The sequence below is a fragment of the Drosophila santomea genome, chromosome 2R (assembly GCF_016746245.2).
Source record: "Drosophila santomea strain STO CAGO 1482 chromosome 2R, Prin_Dsan_1.1, whole genome shotgun sequence".
NCBI lineage: Eukaryota > Metazoa > Arthropoda > Insecta > Diptera > Drosophilidae > Drosophila > Drosophila santomea.
In genome coordinates, this window is record NC_053017.2 from 9,486,880 (window position 1) to 9,508,934 (window position 22,055).

At 47.2% G+C, this 22,055-nt stretch overlaps 1 protein-coding gene across 1 annotated transcript; it reads left to right on the top strand.

Moving 5' to 3' along the window:
* Positions 1-1,822: 1,822 nt before the first annotated feature.
* Positions 1,823-20,214, top strand: LOC120446528 (tyrosine-protein kinase Dnt). The gene is made up of 10 exons (XM_039627540.2): positions 1,823-2,489; positions 6,909-7,036; positions 7,112-7,349; positions 7,435-7,603; positions 7,669-7,826; positions 7,906-8,051; positions 16,187-16,626; positions 16,690-16,830; positions 16,935-17,231; positions 17,339-20,214. Exons 1-10 carry the CDS (start codon positions 2,372-2,374, stop codon positions 17,448-17,450), a joined length of 1,947 nt encoding a protein of 648 aa, XP_039483474.1. The 5' UTR covers positions 1,823-2,371; the 3' UTR covers positions 17,451-20,214.
* The last annotated feature ends 1,841 nt before the right edge of the window (positions 20,215-22,055 follow it).

The window sequence follows — 22,055 nt, forward strand, 5'->3', positions numbered from 1 at the left end:
CTCAACTCATCCATTCATGGCGCATCCTCTGCGATCTTTCCTCCGGCTCCAGAAACAATGGCCAATGCTCAATTTGTCACTTGCCGGAGGAGAAGGAGCCGGATGGATTTGGGGGCGTGGCAGACAGACAGATGATGCGTGTGAGTAAGCGGAAAATGCTCGAAGGAAACTTCGTGTGCCCACGGTCATGTCCCGCGTGCCAGCATCATGATTATGATTGAGTTGATGTAGTTAATATGCTATCGACTAAGATGATGATGATTGCGATGAAGGATGGGCCCGTTTCCCCATTGGCGACCCCCTCAGGATGTGCACCCTGCTCAATGCTTGTCTGCTGCTCCATTTAAATCAGTTACAGTGAGTTTCCCCTCGGAAAACACACAAGCAAAGACACACATTTCCCTCGTTTATTTGTCTTTTGAATTATTAATGCACTCGCTGAATGACTTCGCCAGCCGGAGAACTCGTGTTTTCCATCTGCAGATGCGGCTGCCTCTGCTCCTTGGCTTCCTTTCATGATGATAAAGGTGATGATGATGGCGCTGAAGTGGATGGTCGCTAGATGTGCTGATGATCTGGCCCTTAATCAAGTGATTCACTTGCCAACCCGCGGCGCTCTTTGGGCGCAGATAAGTTTAATTAAAAAGACCGCAACATTCTTTGGTTGAGCTCGGGAATTACTTCCATCGGCTGGGAAACTATCTTCTGTTGGTGAAACTTTAAAATTCCAAAAATGTTTCAACGCAAAAAGAGAAATCGGAAAATGAAGGCAACTAACTTTTCTGATTTCGATTTTTATTGCGGCCAGAAAATGGGGAAAAGCAAGAGGAGCAATGGGCAAAAAGCAGAAGCCAAGTGGGAAACAGTTTTCCATGGAGATGGAAGCAGTTTTGGTTGCTTCTTGGCAACAATTTCATTTTGGGAGCAGAGCACTCGACTGTCCCGGATCCATTGCCATGCCCACGAGACCCACCCCACTGCACTTTGACCCACCGCCCTCCTCCAATGCAGTTGGCATTCCATTCGGGTTACCTGCACACGCAACCAGCAAGGATAACCCGCAAGGATGAAGGGGAATGGGGCACGGGGAAGGGGAAAGGGGAAAGGGGAGGGACAGCTGAATAAACACGTAGACCAAACAACAATGAGCAGGGGGAAAACCACCTGAACCACTTGAACCACAAACATTTCCAAAGCCAAAACTTGTTCCCTTTTCCAGTTCATAATTTATGCCAAACAAACCCATAAATACTGCCTCAAATTTATTAAAGCGCCTTCCACTTTCAACCACCAACTCATGTGCGATGTAAGTCAGTTACTTCACGGAAAGTTGCGATGGATCTCAGTCGAAACCCTAAACTGTTAATCTTTCTGCAACTTTCTAATTACTTTTGCAGGGGAGAAACTTTTATTTTGATTTTGCAAATTGTTTGCACCACCGAACAGCACATCACCACATATATGTACACCCATTTCTAAGACCTCCAATTGAGGAAGCCCCATCTTTATAAACGCATCTTCTTTTGTCATCTCTATATCTTTCTGCAGTCTGATTTGCACTAAATCAAATCACTTTTTAACCAACAGGAAGCGAGGAAGAAATCGGAGGAGAAAGGACTCTGGAGCAAGGAACATGGAGTGACCAGCAGCAGAAAAGTGGACAAAGTGACAGGCGATAGCCACAAAACAACACAGCCGAAAGAGGAAAGTGGAAAGCAGGACCAGTTGACAGGAGCTCAGCCAATAAAAGCCAACCAAGCTCAGTCTGGGCCAAATTTGGACACACTGATGCAAAAAGCCGGAGGAGGAGAAGCGGAGGAGAGGAGGAGGAAGCCACCAGGAACAGCAATAGCAACAGCAACCGCAGCCAAACAAAACTGAAAACGGAAAAGTTGCTCTGAAACAGACTGCAGGAGTGGAGAAAGGGGACTGAGAGGGGAATGAGGGGAGCAGCCAGCGGAAGCCGAGGCTGAAAAGTTCCCAAATTTGGTAGACAGACCCCTTTCTGGCCATCTCGTTCCCACTTGCAGCCGGAACAGTTAGCAGCAGCTGGAATTTGATTTTAACGCTTATTCGAGAGCTTGGGATCTGTTTGTGGCACCAGCCACTGACAACCATCACCAAGGCAGGAGCAACTGGCAGCCGAATTAAACCCAGCACCAGGAAAACTTCACCCCGGAAACCCCACCCCCACTCCCCCCTTGGAAGCTACGCATCAATGGCAACACATTGAGATTGGCTGTCAAAGGGGAGCGGACGAAGTGGAGCTGTGGAAATGTTCGCCACTTGCGGCGACACATGCTCTGACAATTTATTGACTCCTCGCGGCACCCACACCCACACCCACTAAGCCACCAAACCCCGCTCCACCATGGGACTCCTTCCCCTGAATCTGATCCCGATCCTGCTCCTATGGCTCACCATTTCCACTTCGGTCAGCGGCTATCTGAACATTTTCATCAGCCACCACGAGGTGATGAAACTGATGGGTAAGTCCAGTCTCGGTTCCGCTTGCTAATCCATTAATGAAACTTCGATTGGGACACCCACTCCACGAGCAGGATCTATGATTAATAGTTGGAGGCCAAAGTGCGACAGGACAAATTCATTGATCCCCGAACACGAAAACACAAACAGTCCCCCAAGTCGGAGACCATGTCACAGTCATTAATAGTTCCGAAATTATAGTTGACCATCGAAGGAAGGTAGTTGCTGGAGTGACGAGGGGGACCATGGAAGGTGGAACTATATGGACATGCTTAGTGGGCGAAACCAAAACAAATCGCACACAAATCGATTTCCGCCGGGCCTAAGCCACCCACCTCCGCGTTGCTGACAGCTGCAAGTAGCTTTCCCCCATTTTCCGTTTCCCTCGACCATTTCCTTTGCCTCCCCACATTTCCATGTTTTCCCTGCTCGCCGTTCCGTGTTTGTTTTCTTGTTTTTCCGTTTGCTGCTCCACGCGAATTCTCGTTATTGATGGCGCCGGCTTCAGATCGAGCCAAGGCCAAGTTCCCCAGCACAGCCCAGCCCAGGAGTGGGCTGACTCCTCCAGATGGGAGTTACGCGGATTTCATAGACGCGCCAAGGAGGAATGGCCTCGTGCTCGTCGTTTGGCTCGCGATTTTCCTGTTCCTCAGCTTGATTAATGGATCTCAGGAACGGGAAAGAAGTGGAAGGTGGAAACTCCGATGGGAAGGCATGGAAACTGGCCTAGTTCGCGGTCGCTACTCCATCACTCAATGCTTAGCTGTTTGGCTGTTTAGCTGTTTAGCTGGTCACAGCATTTTCCGGCACTTAGCTGTAATTGGAGCATAAATGCTTCCATCTCATTATGCAGGCTCCATCCACTCGGCTTCCGAGTTGCCAAATCAGAGCGCTTCAATTAGTTGATGGCATAAAAGTAATCCTCAATCAGATGGATGGAGAGATGGATACTGGATTGATGGATGAACGAGCTGCGCTGCACTGCATCCAATTATGGCCTCCATCTCCTGCCATCCATCATTCCCGCCTTCAAGCCATTCAAATGCATCCGGTTCAATGGGGCAAGTGGGCTCTTTCCTGGCCATTCCACCTCATAAACAACTTGTTCCGCCTTTTCAACTATTTTTCCTATTTATCATGCAAATCGGATTTCATTAGCGACATTTCCAGAGGCGCTCCTCCATTTCTTTTGCCTGGCAAAGATTCCTTTCAGGCTTCTTTCTTCCTCTTCTTGGAGGTCCTGCCTGCATTTCTAAAAGCTCGTTATATTGCTAACGACCAGTTAACACCCCTGAAAACACCCCCATCCTCCAGTTGTGATGGCTGCCACCCTCTGAGTTGTTTCGATTTGAAAATTAACAAGCAGCATGAAATCAAACAAACTGACCCTCATCCTCCTCCTCCTCCTCCTCCTTCTTCTCCTCCTCCATCTTCTCATTTCTCGCACCCCTGATGAAAAATTCCTGTGCATGATTTTCCCTTAGACTTCCACCTCATTTCCCTTTCATCCTCCGCTGCTTCTCGGTCTCCATGGGAGTTTCTTCATGTGGAAGGCTCGTCACGGATGCACGAACTAGTCCCCATTCTCCATTCCCCATTCCCTATTCCATTCGAGCCAACTTTTCCTGGACACTCTTGCTGCATTTCCCACATGGAAATGGGATCTTTTCTTCCAACCATTTGTTGTGCGCTTTTCGGCTTCTCCGGTGCCAAGAGTAAACAAAGTTCATTGCTTTCTCCTTTCTCCTCATTTCGTATCAATTGTTACAGCCGAATCCCTGAACTTTCCCTTTCCCCTCCCGTGACACCCAATCCCTTCGATGAAGTGTCGAAAGCATTAAAATTAAATATTTTCTGCGCTTTTGTTGGAGTTTTTCCGCCTCTGAGTTCAATTTGGATGTGTTGTCCCAGCAACGAACCATTTTCCCCGTTGCCACCGACACAGCCACCCCCCTTTCCCTTTCCCCTTTCCCCTCTCCTACTTCCGCTGAAGACTTTCCTGTTCAAGGGTGCGTAAAAATGCAATTTCAACAAGTTTCGCTTTGATGTGCACACTTTTTCCTTGCCACCCGATCCCTTCGGACCTGCTTCCAAGTGCCCCACCCTAAGGGTGGACCACAACCTTCGGTCTGATACTTCCCTGCGAATGAAAAGTTAATGCAAAAGAAAATTATTTTTAATGAATAGAAAACAGTCAGAAATCCGCACATTAATTTACCCCCTGTAACATGTTTTCCTTCAAGGGTGGCTTGGCATCTGGAATCCGTCCTTATTGCTTCAAATGCGGTAATTGGGGGATTGGGGGAGAGGCAATCAGAAACTGTGCCAATTGAACGGCAATCCTCATCTCTGATTCATGGGACAATTAGCAGGAACACTCTTAATCAGCGACGAGGGGCACCTGCCTCCCCTGAGATCCGAAGAGGAGGATTGGGGCTGGAGTGCACTCTCCCAACTAATGACACTAATTACCCCTTAATCTCTCATGCAAATAGTGTCTCCGCTTGCTGGCGATGTGTGAGTGCAGAGCTAACACGGCACTGGGATTCACCTTAGCCACCAGATTCTGCCATTTTTCCGCTTTTCCCCATCTCCAGAGCCCCATTTCCCCACCTACGAGAATATGAGAATAAGAGTTGCGGTTGCAGTGTCACGTGTGTGCGGCGAAGTCTTTCAGACAATCGCAATGGCAGGAATTATAATTATGGCCAGGGAGGCAGGACACGTGGGTGTGGTACTATCGGGTCTGGAAGAAGAGGTCTGAAGGAGGGAATATCCAGAAGAGTCCCGAGAAGAAAGGAGCCTTCTCAAAAGCGGCGAAACTTTCGCAGGCAAAGTTGGCGGCACCGTGATATGAAAGACGAGCAAAGTTTGACACTACAAGGAAGGGAATGGGATGATGGGGGATTCCAAAAGATATCCAACCTGGAGCAGGATGAACTTGTGCAATGGGGTGAGAACTGCCAAATGATGCTGCTTAAAGTGCAATTCAGGAGTGCGCTCCCCAGTGAAGCCAATCGAGGTGACAGGCATTACACGGGTTAAGAGAATGGAGTGGTGGAGAAGCTGCGACATCCCAGAAATCAGAGCTGAATTAATTGAGACAGTCATTTACTCAACTGCCTCCTGCCTAAAACTCCATGAGAGGAATAGGACAGAAGGGCACAGGATGAGAAGGGCACATTGTCCTTTTTCGGTGTTTGTGCATATTTGATGGGAAGCACTTTGGGGTTATGTTTGTGTTCTTTCACTTTGCTTTTTTCACTAGCTCAAAGAGTTTCGTGGGGTAGTACTATAGGTGGGAAAGTGGTGCACTTGGCCCACTCAGAAAGCCAGGTTAAAAACGCGACGGGGAGCAAAGCAATTTGGGACTCAAAAACAAGCCAGAAATGGTAAATGGAAAGTGGATAGAAGAAAGCTGAGCTGGTGGGGAGAATCAGTCTGAAGATGTAGATGAAGCTGAGAGCGGGATGAAAGCTAACGAAAAATGATTTTTCTTGTTCTGTAATTGGATTTAAAATTGTTTTAAGCAGCTAGCGAGCGCTTTGTTCTATCCTAAATGCAGGCGGTTTCGTCCTGCGCCAATCATCCCCTCACTCAGTCCGCCGGAAGCGGAATTGCTACATCCAGCATCCAACATCCGGCGGAGTCGGAGGAAGAGCACCAGGCAGCAGAAACAGCGGCAACTCGAACTTGAAGCGGGTAAACAGGCGGCACTCCTCGCCCCTCTGTTCCCACTCCTCCTCAGCCTGAATGAATGAAAAGCGAACTTAGCCTGATCCCGTGGAGTAAATAATGCGCCGCTGAAAAGGGGGGCGTGGAATAGAAATAGGAAGAGCAACAATAAAAGCGGATGAAGAAATTTAATTTCACGTCGTTTTAACTCAAGCAGCTCGTCTTTCAATGCCAGCGGGTGGGGAATTCGAGTGGAGAGTGGGAAAGATCAGGACACGCCAGGACTTCTGCTACTCTGCGAAGTCCTGTGATGAAGCAGTCGCAGTTGACACCTTTTAATATCTCCAACCCGAAGAGCTTCCCCCAGGAATCCTGTCGCTCCTCATTGCGAACCGAAGGAGACCTCGAGACACTTCTGCTTACTCGCCTGCTGGTGACGGATTCGATTTCGATTATTATTGTGTCTTGGGTTTTGTTTACCCACCAGCATTGTCACCTAGTGTTGCCATCTCTCCAGCATCCCTTTCCTTTGAGAAAATCAATTTCCGCTTAATGGTAGAGAGAATCGCTCGAGGGGAGTGCAAACAGCAAATGCACAAAGTTTGCTCAGCGGGAAGAAACTACGGCGCAAATGGAGTGGGTGTGCCCAGCAAATTGCGGGGAAACTTTCGCTTTACGTCTGCAGTGCATCCGCATCCGCATCCATTCTCTCACCGTATGTCCTGTTGGTTCTTTTATCCCCGCAGGACTCGAGGCGGACCTGTTCTATGTGCACGAGGGAGCCATCAACACATACGCAATGCACTTCACCGTTCCAGTGCCTGCGGATGTCCATGAGCTGGAGTTCTCCTGGCAGAGTCTGATTGCCTACCCAGTGAGTAACCAGGAGCAGTCATCTAGAACCTGCGATAATTAACCATTCCACCATAACTCTCTGCCCCCCCCCCAGCTGCCATACGCCATTAGTATCGAGTACAACAACGACCAGGAGGCACTGGGCACGCCCACGCTGAGCATTCCGCACAAGGGGCTGGTGCCACAGGAGATCGAGTCCTTCCTGGTTTACCTGCCCTGCACCGGAAATGCGAGCCTACAGATGCCCGTCAATGTCAACATGGTGGTGCGTGCTCCTCCTCGATTCAACGACACCCGGCTCCACTTCAAGCGCAATAAGATCTGCGCCAAAGGTGAGTACTCCAAAACGACAGCTCCGCCACCCACGCCCTCGCCCACGCCCACTTATCCATCACTCATCGGAATTCCGTTTCGCAGGCATCTCACCTGAGCCCAATCAATCGCCGGCGCCTGCCCACGCCCCCTCCCAAGGACCCGCCCTGCTCAGTGCCGCCGCCTGTGCTCTGGGTTTGGTTTTGGCCGTGGGTCTAGTGGCCAGCATGATGTATGTGAGGGCGCGCAAACAGCTTCGCCAGGACTCGCTACAGTGGGTTATCCGCCATTCCACAACCAAACCAAACCACTCCATTAACACTCATCCCCATCTTTTAGCACCAGCTTCACCACCGCAGCTTATGGCAGCCACCAAAACGTGTTCATCCGTCTGGATCCCCTGGGAAGACCGCCGAGTGCCACGGGCTCCTATGCGACCATTGCCAGCCTCAACAAATACCCTGCGGACAGCAAAAAGTCGTGCAGCATATTCGACCGTAAGTTCATTACCCACTCGCCCACATCGATGACCCCTCTGACATACTCTCCCCCTTCACTCCCTCCACCAATCCACAGGTTTCCGGAGCTCACCCACCCCCACGCCGTATGCCACCGCCCTGCTGCCCATGAATCTCGAGCAGACCGCAGAGACGATTTACTCGAAGCCAGAGTCGATCTGTCCCTCGAGGATTTCCTACTACGCCTCCTCGCAACTGACCCAGGTGAGTGCCACTAGTATCCACTATCTAACCCACTATCGACCATCCCAGGGGCTTGATTGGATTTGAAATGGGGATTTCGACTGGGCTCCACTGCGAAATCAAAGCCTTTGATATATTACGACACGTGGCAGGCGCAAATGGAAATGGCGATACCCTTGAAGCAGACCTCGCTTCCCTGTTGCCAGGACTACCCTCTAATTTGTGCCGAGGACCACTCGATTGCTCCCCAGGCGGAGGACCCGCTCCCACCCACCCCTCATGAGCCACCTTTCCTCGACGATAAAAATTAAATTCTAATTTATATTTACGAGCTGATAAAGCTCCCGTAGTGCGTTAAACTCGAAACAAGAGCCATTCATAAATATGCGGCTTTTCCCACCCGCTCCCCTCGAGGATGTCTGGATGTTTGGATGTCTGGATGTCTGGGTCTGATTTCGAAGGGGGAAACTTTCGTGTGGCGCTCACGTACTTCATGTGGCAGGTGGGAAGTGGAAGTGGAAGCTGGGCGAAGGTGCAGGTGAAGGCGACACACAAACCCAGTGCCTCGAGAGGCGGAGCGTGTGAGTCTCTCGAGGAAGGAGGTGGAATGTCCGCCTAGATAAGCGAAGGTGCTCCATTCAGAGGGACGCAGACAGTCTGGCCCTGTTTATCTCGGTTGTTGCTTCCAATCCAGTGAGTTTTAGGCAATGCATACCTCTGGGCGAAAATTAGTAAACTTAATCCAAACTAACCACTGAATGAACCCAACCCATTAGGGTTCCTTCCAAAGCACTGGGATTATTCTCCACCAACTTGGGAGTTCAAGTCCTTCGTTCCCTCTTTAAAAGCACTTCTCCCTCTAGGGAAAACATTAGCATTTCTTTCGAGCCAAGTTAACTTCTTGGTGCCTCGAAATCTCTGCCAAATTGGAATAAATTATTTAGCAGCCTCTTCAATTGTTGTCCTTGTAAACATTTTGGGTTCCCACTCTGGCATTTTTCTAGACTCCCTAGCATCATGATGTCTGGCCCATTTTCGTCACCAAGTTCTAACGCAATTTCCATCGAGCCATAATTAAATATTCAATTTCCCTGGAAACTGGAGGGGATTTTTATGTGTTCAGCTTAATACATCTCCATCTTCGTGATCCGCCGCTTCTTTGCCCAGAGATTCCTGTTTGTTTAGCCTTCAATTTCATCCTCATCATGGGAACAGCCTCCAATCGCAGATGGAATGGGTGGCAAGAGCTGCTCCTCCATCCATTACACGGCTATCGGGCCATCCACGATGCCAAGAGTCATATCCATTTGGATTCGCCTCTATCTAGTGGAAGGATGCACGCATCGAAGCAGACGGCTGGGAATTAAATGAATTCCCGTCTCCCTCTCAGTTGCTCTATCTCACTCGCACTCTCTCCACATATATCCCCCTTCCACCGAAATTGAAGTAGATCCGGAGTGGAGATGGAAGTGGAAGTGGAAGTGGGGATGCGGTTGGGGATGAGAGTGCTTGCCATAATTATTGTTGTTCCGTTATGTTCAGCTCGCTATCCAAAGGATCCTCTGCCCCCACCTCCTCCCCTCTCCTTTTGGCCAGGCTTTTGGCCATGTGTGAGCGCTAAGCGAAGTATGGCACATTTGGGGGCACAAACAAGAGGCGAACGCACTCATTTAGTCAAACAATTATATCCAATTGCACACAGATACTCTACGCACCCACACCCACACACACACACACACCAGAGGTCTGGCTCTGTTCATTTGTGTGGAAATATCTCATTTGGGTGTGGATCCACCCTCTCTCCCCGCCCCTTCGCATTATATTAAATCAGTCTATAAACGTCGGCCAAATTGCTTTAATGTGCAGCGAAAGCTTAGCAAAAAGCAGTTACAGTGGGGTTGCAAAGGGGGTGGTGGGGGTGAAACTAAGGGAACTAAGGGAATTCAGCAGGGGAAGTAGTGGCACATAACAATAAAAACAGCAGCGAACAGAAAGCAGACTACAGCTGTTGAAACATGACTTTGTGCTTGTTTAGAAACACTTGCAAAATATTATTGCAGCACCAACAACAAAAGGCTGCTAAAGCTGAGGACAACAGGGCGGATGCGCAATGTGCGGGAGATCCAACAGCCATTGAAACAGAATCTAAGTGGAGGCATTAGAGTATTGGATCAGCTGGAAGAGAAAGGGAGAGAGAAACTGGAGCACACAGTGGAATCAGAGCGAAAGGAACCCAGGATGTAATGGGTTAAGAGAAGCCGGGAACATCGTGCCACGCATTTGAATGGCATCATTAGGGAGAAAGTTGTCGAAGTACTTGGGCGTACTTGCACCTCCTTCCTCGGAGGAAATTACGAGGCGAGGAGCCAGGGAAAGTTGGAAATTCATTTCCACGGTGCGGAACTGCGAGCATGTCCTCCTGTTTTATGGAGATTACTGGATCGACAAATGGCTGACTAGCCTGAGCAGCAGCGGGAACAGGTGCTAATTAAAAATGTTGTTGTCGCCCCATTAAAGAAATTTGTAAATCAACCTGCTCAGCAGGGGGTGAAGCAGGGGGGGAGTCAAGCTCCATGTTCAGGGAAAAGGGGAGCTGGCTATCCAGACGCAGGGAGTTCTAACCCCAGTGAAAGTCGGCGACACGTAAACCATTAATGGATTTACTACAGTTGTTGCTTTTGATTAAAAGGCATTACTTACATTCGGAATGAAAGCTGTGGAGAGGTTGAGAAGGAAGAAAGACAGTTAATGGGTGTCGTGGTATGTGACCAGCCAGGTGACGAATCCAAGGGGTTAAGCCGGCGAACAAAAGCCGTCGCCAAAGGTTGACAAATTACCCAAACGTCGCTCGATATTTTTTCAAGTCAGCCATCCGCTCCACTCTCAGCCATCCGCTGGGGATTCCCCTTCGGTCAGGCAAACTGCGGCGGCGGATGCTTTTGTCTGGCATTACACTATATTGATTGCTTCCTGTCAGCCGCAGGAGAGACAAACGGAAGTGGCGGATGTTTCTTTTGTTCCGATTTCCCTTTGTGGTCCAAGGACCAAGCGTTGCGGATCCTTGGGGGCGCCGTTTACACACTGCACTTTAGTTTTTGCGATGGCCCAACATGGAAATCGCTTAAACCGCACTAGAGTACAAGACTTCTCCATTAAAATGGGGGTCCTCAGCTTTAATTGACAGACTTCATTGGCCAGTTGGAGTGCCTTCCTTGGGAGCAACGAACTAAGGGGCTAAGTTAATTTAATTTGCAAAGTCAACAAACCGAGAAAATCGATGGAAATCCGTGGGGGACATGTGTAAATTGTGCAACCGCATTATTAATGCTGAGCCAAAAGGTTGAAGTGGAGGTGGTGGTTAAAATAGAGGGAAGTGAGGAGGGGGCGTGAGTACCTGGGGGCGTGGCCAGAGCACGCAATGGCTAATTGAAAGGCAATTATGCGTGATTAAGTGCGTGTAAGCGGCGACTTTGGTTAAGTATGCGCCACCTTTAATTAGAAAGCAGTAAAACCAGCCGACATCTTCCCCTCTTTAATTATGCATTAGTCGAAAGAACCTTTTTGCTTTCCCCCAAAAACGCTTATTAAACGACGGGCCTAACGAGGTCGACTCATCAAAATGCCATGCATCAAACGAGGGCAAAATGGGGAGGGGGGAGGGGCTGTTCGGGCCATGGCCAAATCGATCAGGCATAAATCAAACGAAATTCAAATTAGTTGATGCCGGCAAATTAGAAGGCACACACAGTTTGTCCTGGCAGCCTCGGCCATGGAAATGCCAAAATAATGAGAGTTCAGTTAGTTGAATCGAAACAGAAAAAAAGAGAGAGAAACGGAGAAAAGGAGAAGAGGCTGAGGGAAAAGTCAGACAGAGAGGCTTTCCACCTTGATTAAAAGCTTTTCCCCAGTTGGCAGAGACCTGTTGGCAGGTAAATTGAAATATAATTGAGCCAAAGGCGAGCAGGACGCACTGTCAGCTCCACCTGGCAGCCGGCTTTTCATCTGGTTCCACTTCACCGCCATGGCTTATTAGGAGAAGGCGACAGGTCGTATACGTGATACGTACAAAATGCTGTCATTGCCCGACTAAAGTAAAATTCACTGCTGGTGGGAAAATACGCAGAAAGTGCTGCACACTACATAGCAACAGCATCAGCAGCATTTTGCATAGTTGCATTTTGTGTCAACAATTTTTCGGCACAGTGGTTTGAAAACTATGGCTAATTGTTTGGATAAATAAATAGCTCTAAATATCTTGGCCTAATAAGCTGAGCAAAGCTTGATTTTTCGATGCTTCATTAGCTGAATTTATGCATTTTCTAAAAGTTTTCCAGATGCGCAAAACTGTTGAGTTTATACAAATTTGATTTACCAATTAAGTTGATTAATTAATGCACATATAACAGACTGAACTTTTATATTTCGCTTGTTGTGCATGAAACGAAAACTTTCCCACCGAATTCTGTTAGAGGTTGCCCAACACGAAAGTGAGTGCAGCGGTGAGACTTCATTAAAATATTTACGCCCACCCGGCCCACTGTGCGGTGTTGGAAAATTGTGTGAAAATTTTGTTGTGCTGCTTTTCCCTCGGCTGCTTGCCAAAAAGTTGGACTGCAGCTCGGCTTTGCCGGCAAGTGACGTGCTGACGTCGACGTGCTGACGTTCTGGCAAAATTGTCATCAAGCGTTTTTAATTACAAGCGGGATTGGTTGGCCGAAAGGGGGCGTGGCAGGGGCGGAGCGGTATAGTAGTGAAGCGGTGACGATGGTTGCGGTTGTTCTTCCTGCGGGCAGCCGTAGAGCTGCAAGTGACATAAGCAAATCAGACGCTTGTCAAGTCGTGTGTGTTTCGTTGTTTGCTTACGTCATTCGCAGGACACAGGCAGGACACACACACCCCCCCTTCCTTTGAGCCTGGTTGTCATTAGAAATGTCACAACAACCAAGCAGCAGCAACAGCAGCAGCAGCTGCAGTCGTGTTCTCAAACTGATATCTCGTATCCTTGACGCCCAGCTGCAAATTCTGTTTCGAAATTCCACCTCCCAACGTATCCTGATCAAAAATGGTCGAGGCCATCGTCAATTGGCAGTTATTTTTGGCCTGCTTTTTGGCCATTTCGAATTTCAAATGAAATGGCCAGCAATAATGTCCCGTCGTTTGACATCCGCATTTAATATCGAGAGCCGAAATGAACACTTTCATTTGCAATTTAAGCTGGGTGGGACAGCACTGCAATAAAATCCATGGCCCCCTTCTTGTTTATTGGGAACAAACATTGGCCAAATTACCTTTTAATTTTACTGCCATTTTTCGCATTTATTGGCCTGTTCGCACAGAGGAAAATCTGAAGTATTTCTTCAATGACAATCAGCTAAGATTGAGAGCAATAAGGCCAAGAGAGCAGAAGTCATTTGAAGTGCACAATTGGTTTATTTTAAACTGAACTGTGTCCTTAAACTATTTGCCAAGCCACTCGAAGTCCTTGGGAAAAGTTGCAAGCGAAACGTAATAATGCTAAGAATGCTGAAGGGATTGCATTTATTTATTGAAGAGGTAGAAGTCACTTTAAGTGCACAAAACTCGTATATTAATGCCAATTAAATAAAACGATTTGCTTACGAGCTGCCAAGCAATTTCAATTTCTTCAGCATGAAGTCAAGGACTCTCTAACTCCATGGCATTTTTGCCATTTAATGCTGAAGCAACTAATCAAATTGTAATTACATTTGAACGCGGCTCATTAACGCATTCAGGCACACGTTCTGCCAGAGTTAAGGACATCCCACAAAGGATTTGGGATGCGGTCAGGATGCGTACTGTAAGCAGACACAGGTTCAAGGTCTGGCAGACAATCTCCGGATCTCTTTGCATGTGAATCCCTGCGGATTTATGGCTCAGCCAGGACATGCCCCACCAGCTGACCAATCGCAGCCAGCCACAGGACCACCTGCTTCTTCTGCTCCTCCTTTTCCAACTCGGTGGAACAGCTTTGATGATGGAGTGCGATATTGTTGCGTTTTAATTGAATTTTCTTTGTGGCCCAGAAGCAGCAGCAAACGCGGTGGCAGCAGCACGACAATCACAATAAAGGACAAACAGCAGGAATCGCAGGCGGGCTTCGCAGGACATCGGGGGCAGCGACGTTTCCCCCACAGGAAAGTGGCAATGAAGGCAATAATGAAATGAAATTCACTAACAAAAGGCAGCCAACTATTGTTTTTATTGCCTTTTGTCGCTCCGGCGAATGTTGCGAATGTGCTGCAATTGTGTCGTTTGGCTTCCTCGCGGCGCCCGTGTCCTTTTGTCCTTCCTTTTGCGGGAGCTGTTGTCAGACCACACCAAATAATATAATTCCCGCATATTGCCGTCGGTGGCTTTTAATAAAAACGCCATCCACCTGCTGCTGCTCCTCCTGCTCCTCCTCCTGCTCCTCCTGCTCCTGGAAACTGATGGAGATTTAGTGTCCAGGGAAAAGCCACTCGGATCCACTTGAACCCGGCCGCAGTTATGCAGATTTCCGAGCGAGTTGTGCTGATTTTTCTTGTGTTTATTAGACCGAGTTCTGCTCGTTTTTATCTATTTTCTCTTCGGCCAACTGTTTCATATTGTGCGGGAATAAATGTGCTGTCTAGGCTGGAATTTAAGAGGGCGAACTGCGTTCGGCTCCTTTCCCATTCCATGAGCGACTTCTGGTTATCTGGCAGCAGACTTTGTTTGCCCAAGACGAGTTCGCAATTTCCTACAGCTGAGCTCCCCAGTTTCAGCTACTCCCCATTTTTGCCCCAACCAACGACGGCTGTGCAAACATAATGCTCGGCGAATTAAAGCTTTTTTGCCAGCCAATAAATTATTCATGCTGTAAGACAAGCGAGCTGAGCGGCGGGGTGAGGGGCTAAATTATAGCTGAAGAAGATGTGGGAGTGCCTTGGAGCGGAAACGGAACTCAATTCATTAAAATGAATGAACGGAGGAGCGCAGCCGAGTGCATGACTAACGGTAAACGGATGCAAGCTGAAAGATGCAAATCCGGCAGCTGAAATTGCTGTTTCTGTTGCCAAAGTTGCCGTTGCCATCGCCAGTTGGCCTTTTTTTTTGGGGGGGGATATTCTCTCTCTCTTTTGGGTCCTTAGTTGGCCCAAATTAGATGGGGGCACGGAAATATGGAAATTTATACAGTTTCCTCGACTCAAGTGTCCTGCCACTGAGCAGCTCACTTGAGCGGAAACCCCTTCTCGGCGCATCGGAGTTTGGTAATCTTGATTGCAATATGGGATCAAAGTCACCTTTCACTGCTTATAACGGGTGTTTTTTTTAGAGGTATAGAACTTTAAGTTGGCATTACTGTTCAAGATGGCGACCGATTTAACAGCTGTCAAGTGATTTATTCTCAGTTTGGTTTGGCAATTCGTCATGCGTGCTTACAAAATCCAACTCGTGCAAGAATTGAAACCAAACGATCATCAAGCAAGGCGTAGATTCGTCGAATGGGCCCAAAACGAGATTGCTGTTGTTCCCGATTTTTCATAAGCCTCCAAGATCTTGTGATTTAACACCGCTAGACTACTTTTTGTGGGGCTATGTAAAGTCATTGGTCTATGCGGATAAGCCACAAACGCTAAACCATTTGGAAGACAACATTCGCCGTGTTATTGCCGATATACGGCCAAATGTTGGAAAAAGTCATTGCAAATTGGACGTCCAGATTGGACTACATCCGAGCCAGCCGTGGCGGTCATATGCCAGAAATCATATTTAAAATGTAATGCCACAAGATTATCTTTCATGTCAATAAAATTCATGTCAATCGAATAATCCATCGTTGTTTTATTGCAATTTAAAGTTCTATACCTCTAAAAAAAACACCCTATATATTAATTGCTGAATTTATTATTAATAGCCGTGTGTGTGTTGGATGCAAGCAACCCACATTTTACAAATTCAATGCTTAAATAATTTTAATGTCAATTTGCACATCCAATGCGATGTTGCAATGTTGCCCATGAAAAAGAGCTAGAATAATGAAGTGTGTGTGCACTGCATAAATTTGAATCCTGAACAACAAGCAAACATTAATTAGCAGCATAACAATGCCAGTGGTTTGTTATCACGGTTATTTATTCAGCCTTCAATTAATTTCATTTACTTTCGCTTTCTAGCCCTGCAGCCTCTCGACGCCGAAGAGCATTCGCAGCAATGGGAATGGCAACTGCACCAGCGGAAGTGGCAGCTTGAGCCTTTTTGGGGGCATACCCACCGGCAGCACCATCACCATGGCCAGTCACGGCCATGAGAAGGGCAACCAGCGGCTGCGACGGATACCCAGCGTCCAGCCGGGCGCCCTCAGCTACGAGGAGCTGGTCAAGGAGGGCACCTTCGGCAGGATCTATGCCGGCAAGCTGGGCGAGTCCTGCGAGGCGCTGGTGAAGACCGTCATCGATGGCGCCTCGCTCACCCAGGTGGCCTGCCTGCTGCAGGACGCCTCCCTGCTGATCGGCGTCAGTCATCAGCACATCCTGGCACCGCTGCTGGCCAACACGGAGCTGCCGGGTCCGCCGGAGATCGCCTATCCCCATCCGTCCAAGGGCAATCTCAAGATGTAAGTAAAGAGGGAGGATCCAAGTGTGAGGATAGACTCGACCTTGTTCTTATGCTATCACAGGTACTTGCAAAAGTCGCGGGAGTCGAGCACGGCATTGAGTACGCGCCAACTGGTCGAGTTTGGGCTGCACATCACCAAGGGATTGGCCTATCTGCACTCCCTGGGCATCGTGCACAAGGACATTGCCACACGCAACTGCTAGTGAGTACTCATGAACATATCCCGTATTACACATTTGTTACTTTAAGCTTTAACTTAATATATAACTAATGCCTTGCCATTATTATTACTATACAATTTTCCAGCCTGGACGAAGAGTCATATGTGAAGATCTGCGATAGCGCCCTGTCCCGCGATCTCTTCCCGGACGACTACGACTGCCTGGGCGACAATGAGAACCGGCCGCTGAAGTGGCTGTCGCTGGAGTCGCTCCAGAAACGAGTGTATGCCACCCAGGGCGATGTGTGGGCCTTGGGCGTCACCTACTGGGAGCTGGTCACCCTGGCCCAGATGCCACACGAGGAGGTGGACATATTCGAGCTTACCAATTACTTGGCTGCCGGCTTCCGGCTGGAGCAGCCCGTCAACTGCCCAGATGAATTGTAAGTAGTCAAACTCACAACATATTGCTGAATATGTGCTGAAAAATATAAATATAAATTTCACTCTTTCCACTCGATTCCCTTTACTCATTAACCAACCCCAATAGCTTCACGGTCATGAACTGCTGCTGGCACTGCGAGGCCAAACAGCGACCCACGCCCTCCCAGTTGCTATCGTATCTGCAGGACTTCCATGCGGATCTGGGCATGTACATCTAAGCGAGACGAAGGACTGACGCAGGACTGACGCAGGATGAGCGGTATCCAGGTGGAGTCAAGCGGAGCGAAGCCCAATATAAATTAATTGAAACTTTTGCATTTTAAATGTGAGATTAAATGTGAATTTACCTGTTAGAGTTTGGCGCAAAACCAATTACACTGAGAGCCAGCTAACTTCAGATACGTAAGCACACGCATATACACACACCAGTACACTGGGGTGGACCTCTATCACCTGCATTTAACTATTAAACTTAATAAAAGCAGGTAAAAGCATTACATCTCTCTCAAGAGATATCTGTAATGAGGTATATCAACAAAGGCCACACGGCGTATGAGCTATTTCAGTTAGAGCGCACAAATGAACATCGAATACTTTAAGGCCACACTGCGTATGAGCAATGCAGTTTGCTGGCCTTAAAGTTCCATCTCACTTCGAACATAGAGCAACTAAGGGCAACACACTGCGTATGCGTGATGCCCTTGAAAGCCGTGCATCAAAGCGAGTCAAAAGTCAAATAGCAACTGAGGTCCACCCAACAATAGAAGAGCTATCATTTTCCAGCCCGTTGACACCAGAGCCAGAGGTCGAAATGACCCCCGGGCGGCATGAGGGTTAAGCGTTAGATAAAACTGACATTTAAGTAGTTAGCAATTGAATAACAAACACTCACACGCAGCGAAACACACAGAATTACGCCGAAACATTGAAAACAACACACACGGACACAGACACGAAACTTAAATGATAAATGAATGTGAATTATTGATGTGCATATTTTATTGAATGTGTGTAGCGTGTAAGCCAAGCCACAGGACGAAGGATTGAGCGGGAAGAGGTGCGACAACAGGATGCGGAATCTTTTGTTCACGAATGTTGTCCTCGAGATTGTTACGAATGCGATATATTTATTTACCTTGATTATTATTATTACTATTGCGTATGTCATAAGGGAGGAAGTTCAAAACAGAATCTGTATCAGGTGAAAAGCAAAAAGAGCAAATGTTAAACCGATGGCAAACAACCGATAAACATTATCCACACCCACACAACTACACTCGCTTGCATAGAGCTCCCTTAGCACCTTAACCCCAGAATGCTCCGCACTAATTCACTTTCGGAGAAACTGGTCGCAATCGTTTCGTTGCTCAATTAGTTCGAAGCCAAAGGACAGGGGAATAATCTCCGCCCCTGACAGCTTGCGCCATGAAATATGCAATTTGCAATATGCACCTGGGTTTTCGCTCAGTGCATTTGTGAGTTTGTGAGTTTCACTGCGCTCGCTTCTCAACCTGTCACTTGGCCCCAATCCGAGCCAAAATCTCCAGCTTAAGACGTCCTTGCTGTTTGTGTACGCCTTTTAGTTGAATTAGCTAGAAATTGTTTCTGTTTCCGTTTCTGTTTCTGTTTCTGTTTCTATCTCTGTATCCATTTCCACAGAGTTATGTATTAATTTGCCTTTGCGTTAGCCAAGCCAGGCGGCAACTTAAAGTTGTCAAGCCCCAAAAAGCCCCACATCCCCCACAAGACTTGGAAACTGAACTGGGATGGGAGTGGGTGTGCCCAGAAGACTTTGCAGATGATTTATTCAGTGGAATAATCCTCACCCATCCCAAGTTACTTTCCAATTAATAAATAGATAAAGGCCGCCACCTAAACGTAGTTTAAATGTTCTCTGTAGTAATGAAAGCAAAAAGAGAAACTGCAAGAAATGCAAATACGAATACAAAAACCAGTCACGCACCGAATTAACTAATGTCGCAATAGAAAATAGTTCCAAACCAGCAGCTGCTTATTCGTCTAGCTACGTAAGCCATCTTCGATATTGTTTATTCTTAAGCTTCGCACTCGACTATGGAAATGTTACTAAGCAAATACTGATAATACGGAAATACTAAACTGCAAACTATCAAAGCTCTCTGCATTTAATAAATATCCCCAAAAAAGGCTGCCAGGCAGCCAACTCAGCACACTCACAGAAAACAACACCCACACGAAGAGGAGAACTTTAAATACATATATTATAAAGCTACGGAGACGGAGCTCTTGAATCAAAGGAGCAGCCCCACTACTATAACTAACTGAATGTGTTTCATGTTTATACATACATACATATATGTGTACGTGAGTGTATGTCTATGACTAAACGTATATTTTGTCGTCAAATTGAAAACCTACTGTAAAGGCTATTAAGAGGAAAAGCAACAGCACCAGCAACACCAACACTAGCAAACGTGTAAGGCCCGGAAGGAAGGGGCCAAAACACACACAAGCAGACACAGACACACACACACACACACACACACATAGAAGAAGCCTAGAAACCACGAAGCAAAACAAGTTGTCATTCACTCTACATATGTCTCACTCCTTAACTCTATATAGATGTATCCCTGTATCCTACTTTTAGATATACTCTAGCGTATGATTGTATGTGTATACAAAAACTCGAAACTAATGTGTTTTCGTCTACAAACGAAATGAAGAAGGAATATCTGCTAAGACACTCACACACACACACACACACACTCGTAACTCTCTAAATACTCAAAACTCCCTGACACCTTCGAGACTCACCCCGCCCCACCCACCACCCCCTCTAACTATCCGAACGCTTTTCTAAGTGGGCGTGGCACCAGGACAAAGCTAAGAACCAGAACGACAACCTTAAGCAGAAATTCAATTTTTGTGAAGAGCGGCAGCCGGAAACGAAAAGCAAAAAAAAAAACAGAAAATCTTAAAAACTCTGAAACAAAACAAACAAAAAACAAAGCAAATAAATTAAATGTTCCTTTTGAATCATAAACAAAAAGTTGCAAGCGAGCAATCGCAGTGCTTTATTAATCAACTGACGGGTTGTATAATCGAGGGCGGTCCGAGCAAAAAATCAGGATGCATCAAGGACTCGGGGGGGGGTGTACCTCATCCATTCCATGCGAGGGCACGTTCGCACACAACAGGAGCGGTTCAAGGACCCGCGGGTAAAAAGGGGCCCGCTAAATGAGCCCACTTCGTATCTGTGCTATTTGCATAACAAACATTATTACTTGATGGCATTTATGGTGTTCAGCTCAAGTGAGGTAAGCACAAGTGTGGTTCACTGGTAACCTTGCCCTCATGGAACCGCTCCTGGACAGGGCCCGTCCTCCTGTGAGCCAGGAAAACATATTTGCCGTGCGTGTCAAAAACTGAGCGATGCGCATTTGCTGACCCCCAGCTCCCCTTTACTCGTGGCCTACGGTTGTGCCGCTCTAATTACGAGGGATTTCAGGTCAAGGATACCGACTGTCGGTTACCCTGCAGCGGAGAAATAGTAACAGGACTAGCTATACACAATAAGTTCCTTTGACTTTTTTCTGAAATTGTTATTTAGAAGCAATACGAAATTTGTAGATATATAAAAGCTTCTGATATTTTAAATGGATTTTCAAACATCCGTTGCCTTATTCTGAGTCATTTTTGTGGCATCCCTAAAGTTTGATTTGGATTCACAGCAGAAAGAGCATCCAAAGGTGCCACATACCCATTGTGTCGACTGTACGCTTCTTTTCTCTTGATGGGCGCTGTCACTGGACATTCGCTTTTTCAGCCATCCTCCGAACGACAAAGCTTTGAGTGGCAGCCCCACCAGTGAGTGAGGGGGGGCGTGTCCTGCGGGGGGTGCAGCTGCGTTATGTGTTTGCCTTTGAGGCGGCAAAAAATGGAATCGGAAAACAAAACAAACTAAATGGGAAAATCCGGCCCAAGTTTGCCGTGGAACAACATCGTTGGCCCAGCGTACGGGGAAAACGGAAAAATGGGAAAATGTGAAAATGGGAAAATGGGAAATGGGAAGTGCGGGAAGCGGAAGTGTGCAACGCGGATATACCCATACATCGTACAGGCATCCACAGGTGTCCTTTCGGGGGGTTGGGGAGTATCCCATTCCACGGGATTAAGTTTCGCAATTAGCCGCGTCTGATTGAATTGGAAATCATGTTTGGGAATTAATGAGCAATTAGTTGACGCATTATGGGAGCGTCTGTCTGATAAGATCGCCGTATTAGTTGGGGCTTACAAATAAGTGGCTTTACACTCCATGAAGGAGCTGGATTTAAAAGAAAATAAGGCATTTTATAGATCAGCTATATTTGAATTTATTACTTATACAATTTAAAGCTTAAAGATAGGAGTAAAGATTACGCTAAAGTTTCTGCATTCTTTTAGCTTTACTCTTCAAGAGTCGTCAGTTTACGTGTTGAATATTTATGATGGTAATGATTGAACGAAACACAGGGTACTTGAGGTGCGAGGGTACTGCATTCGCTGGGCTCAACAAGCCTGTTTGGCAGGCATAAATCAAAATTCCTGATTGAGTTTATTGCTATTTTGCCATTTTAATCTATTTAGCATTTAATTGGCAGCCAGAGGAGCAGGCATGCAATATGCAAAACCCTTTTTAAATCATTTAAAAGGCTTTATTATTTATGCATTTTGATGGTTGTAGTGATTCTAGTGATTCTCGTGATTGTGATGATTTGTGGCACGATGAACGCTCCGGAAATCGATACCGCCAGGCACTAAACCAATTATATATGAGTAAACATATCAAGCGGACTTTGCTG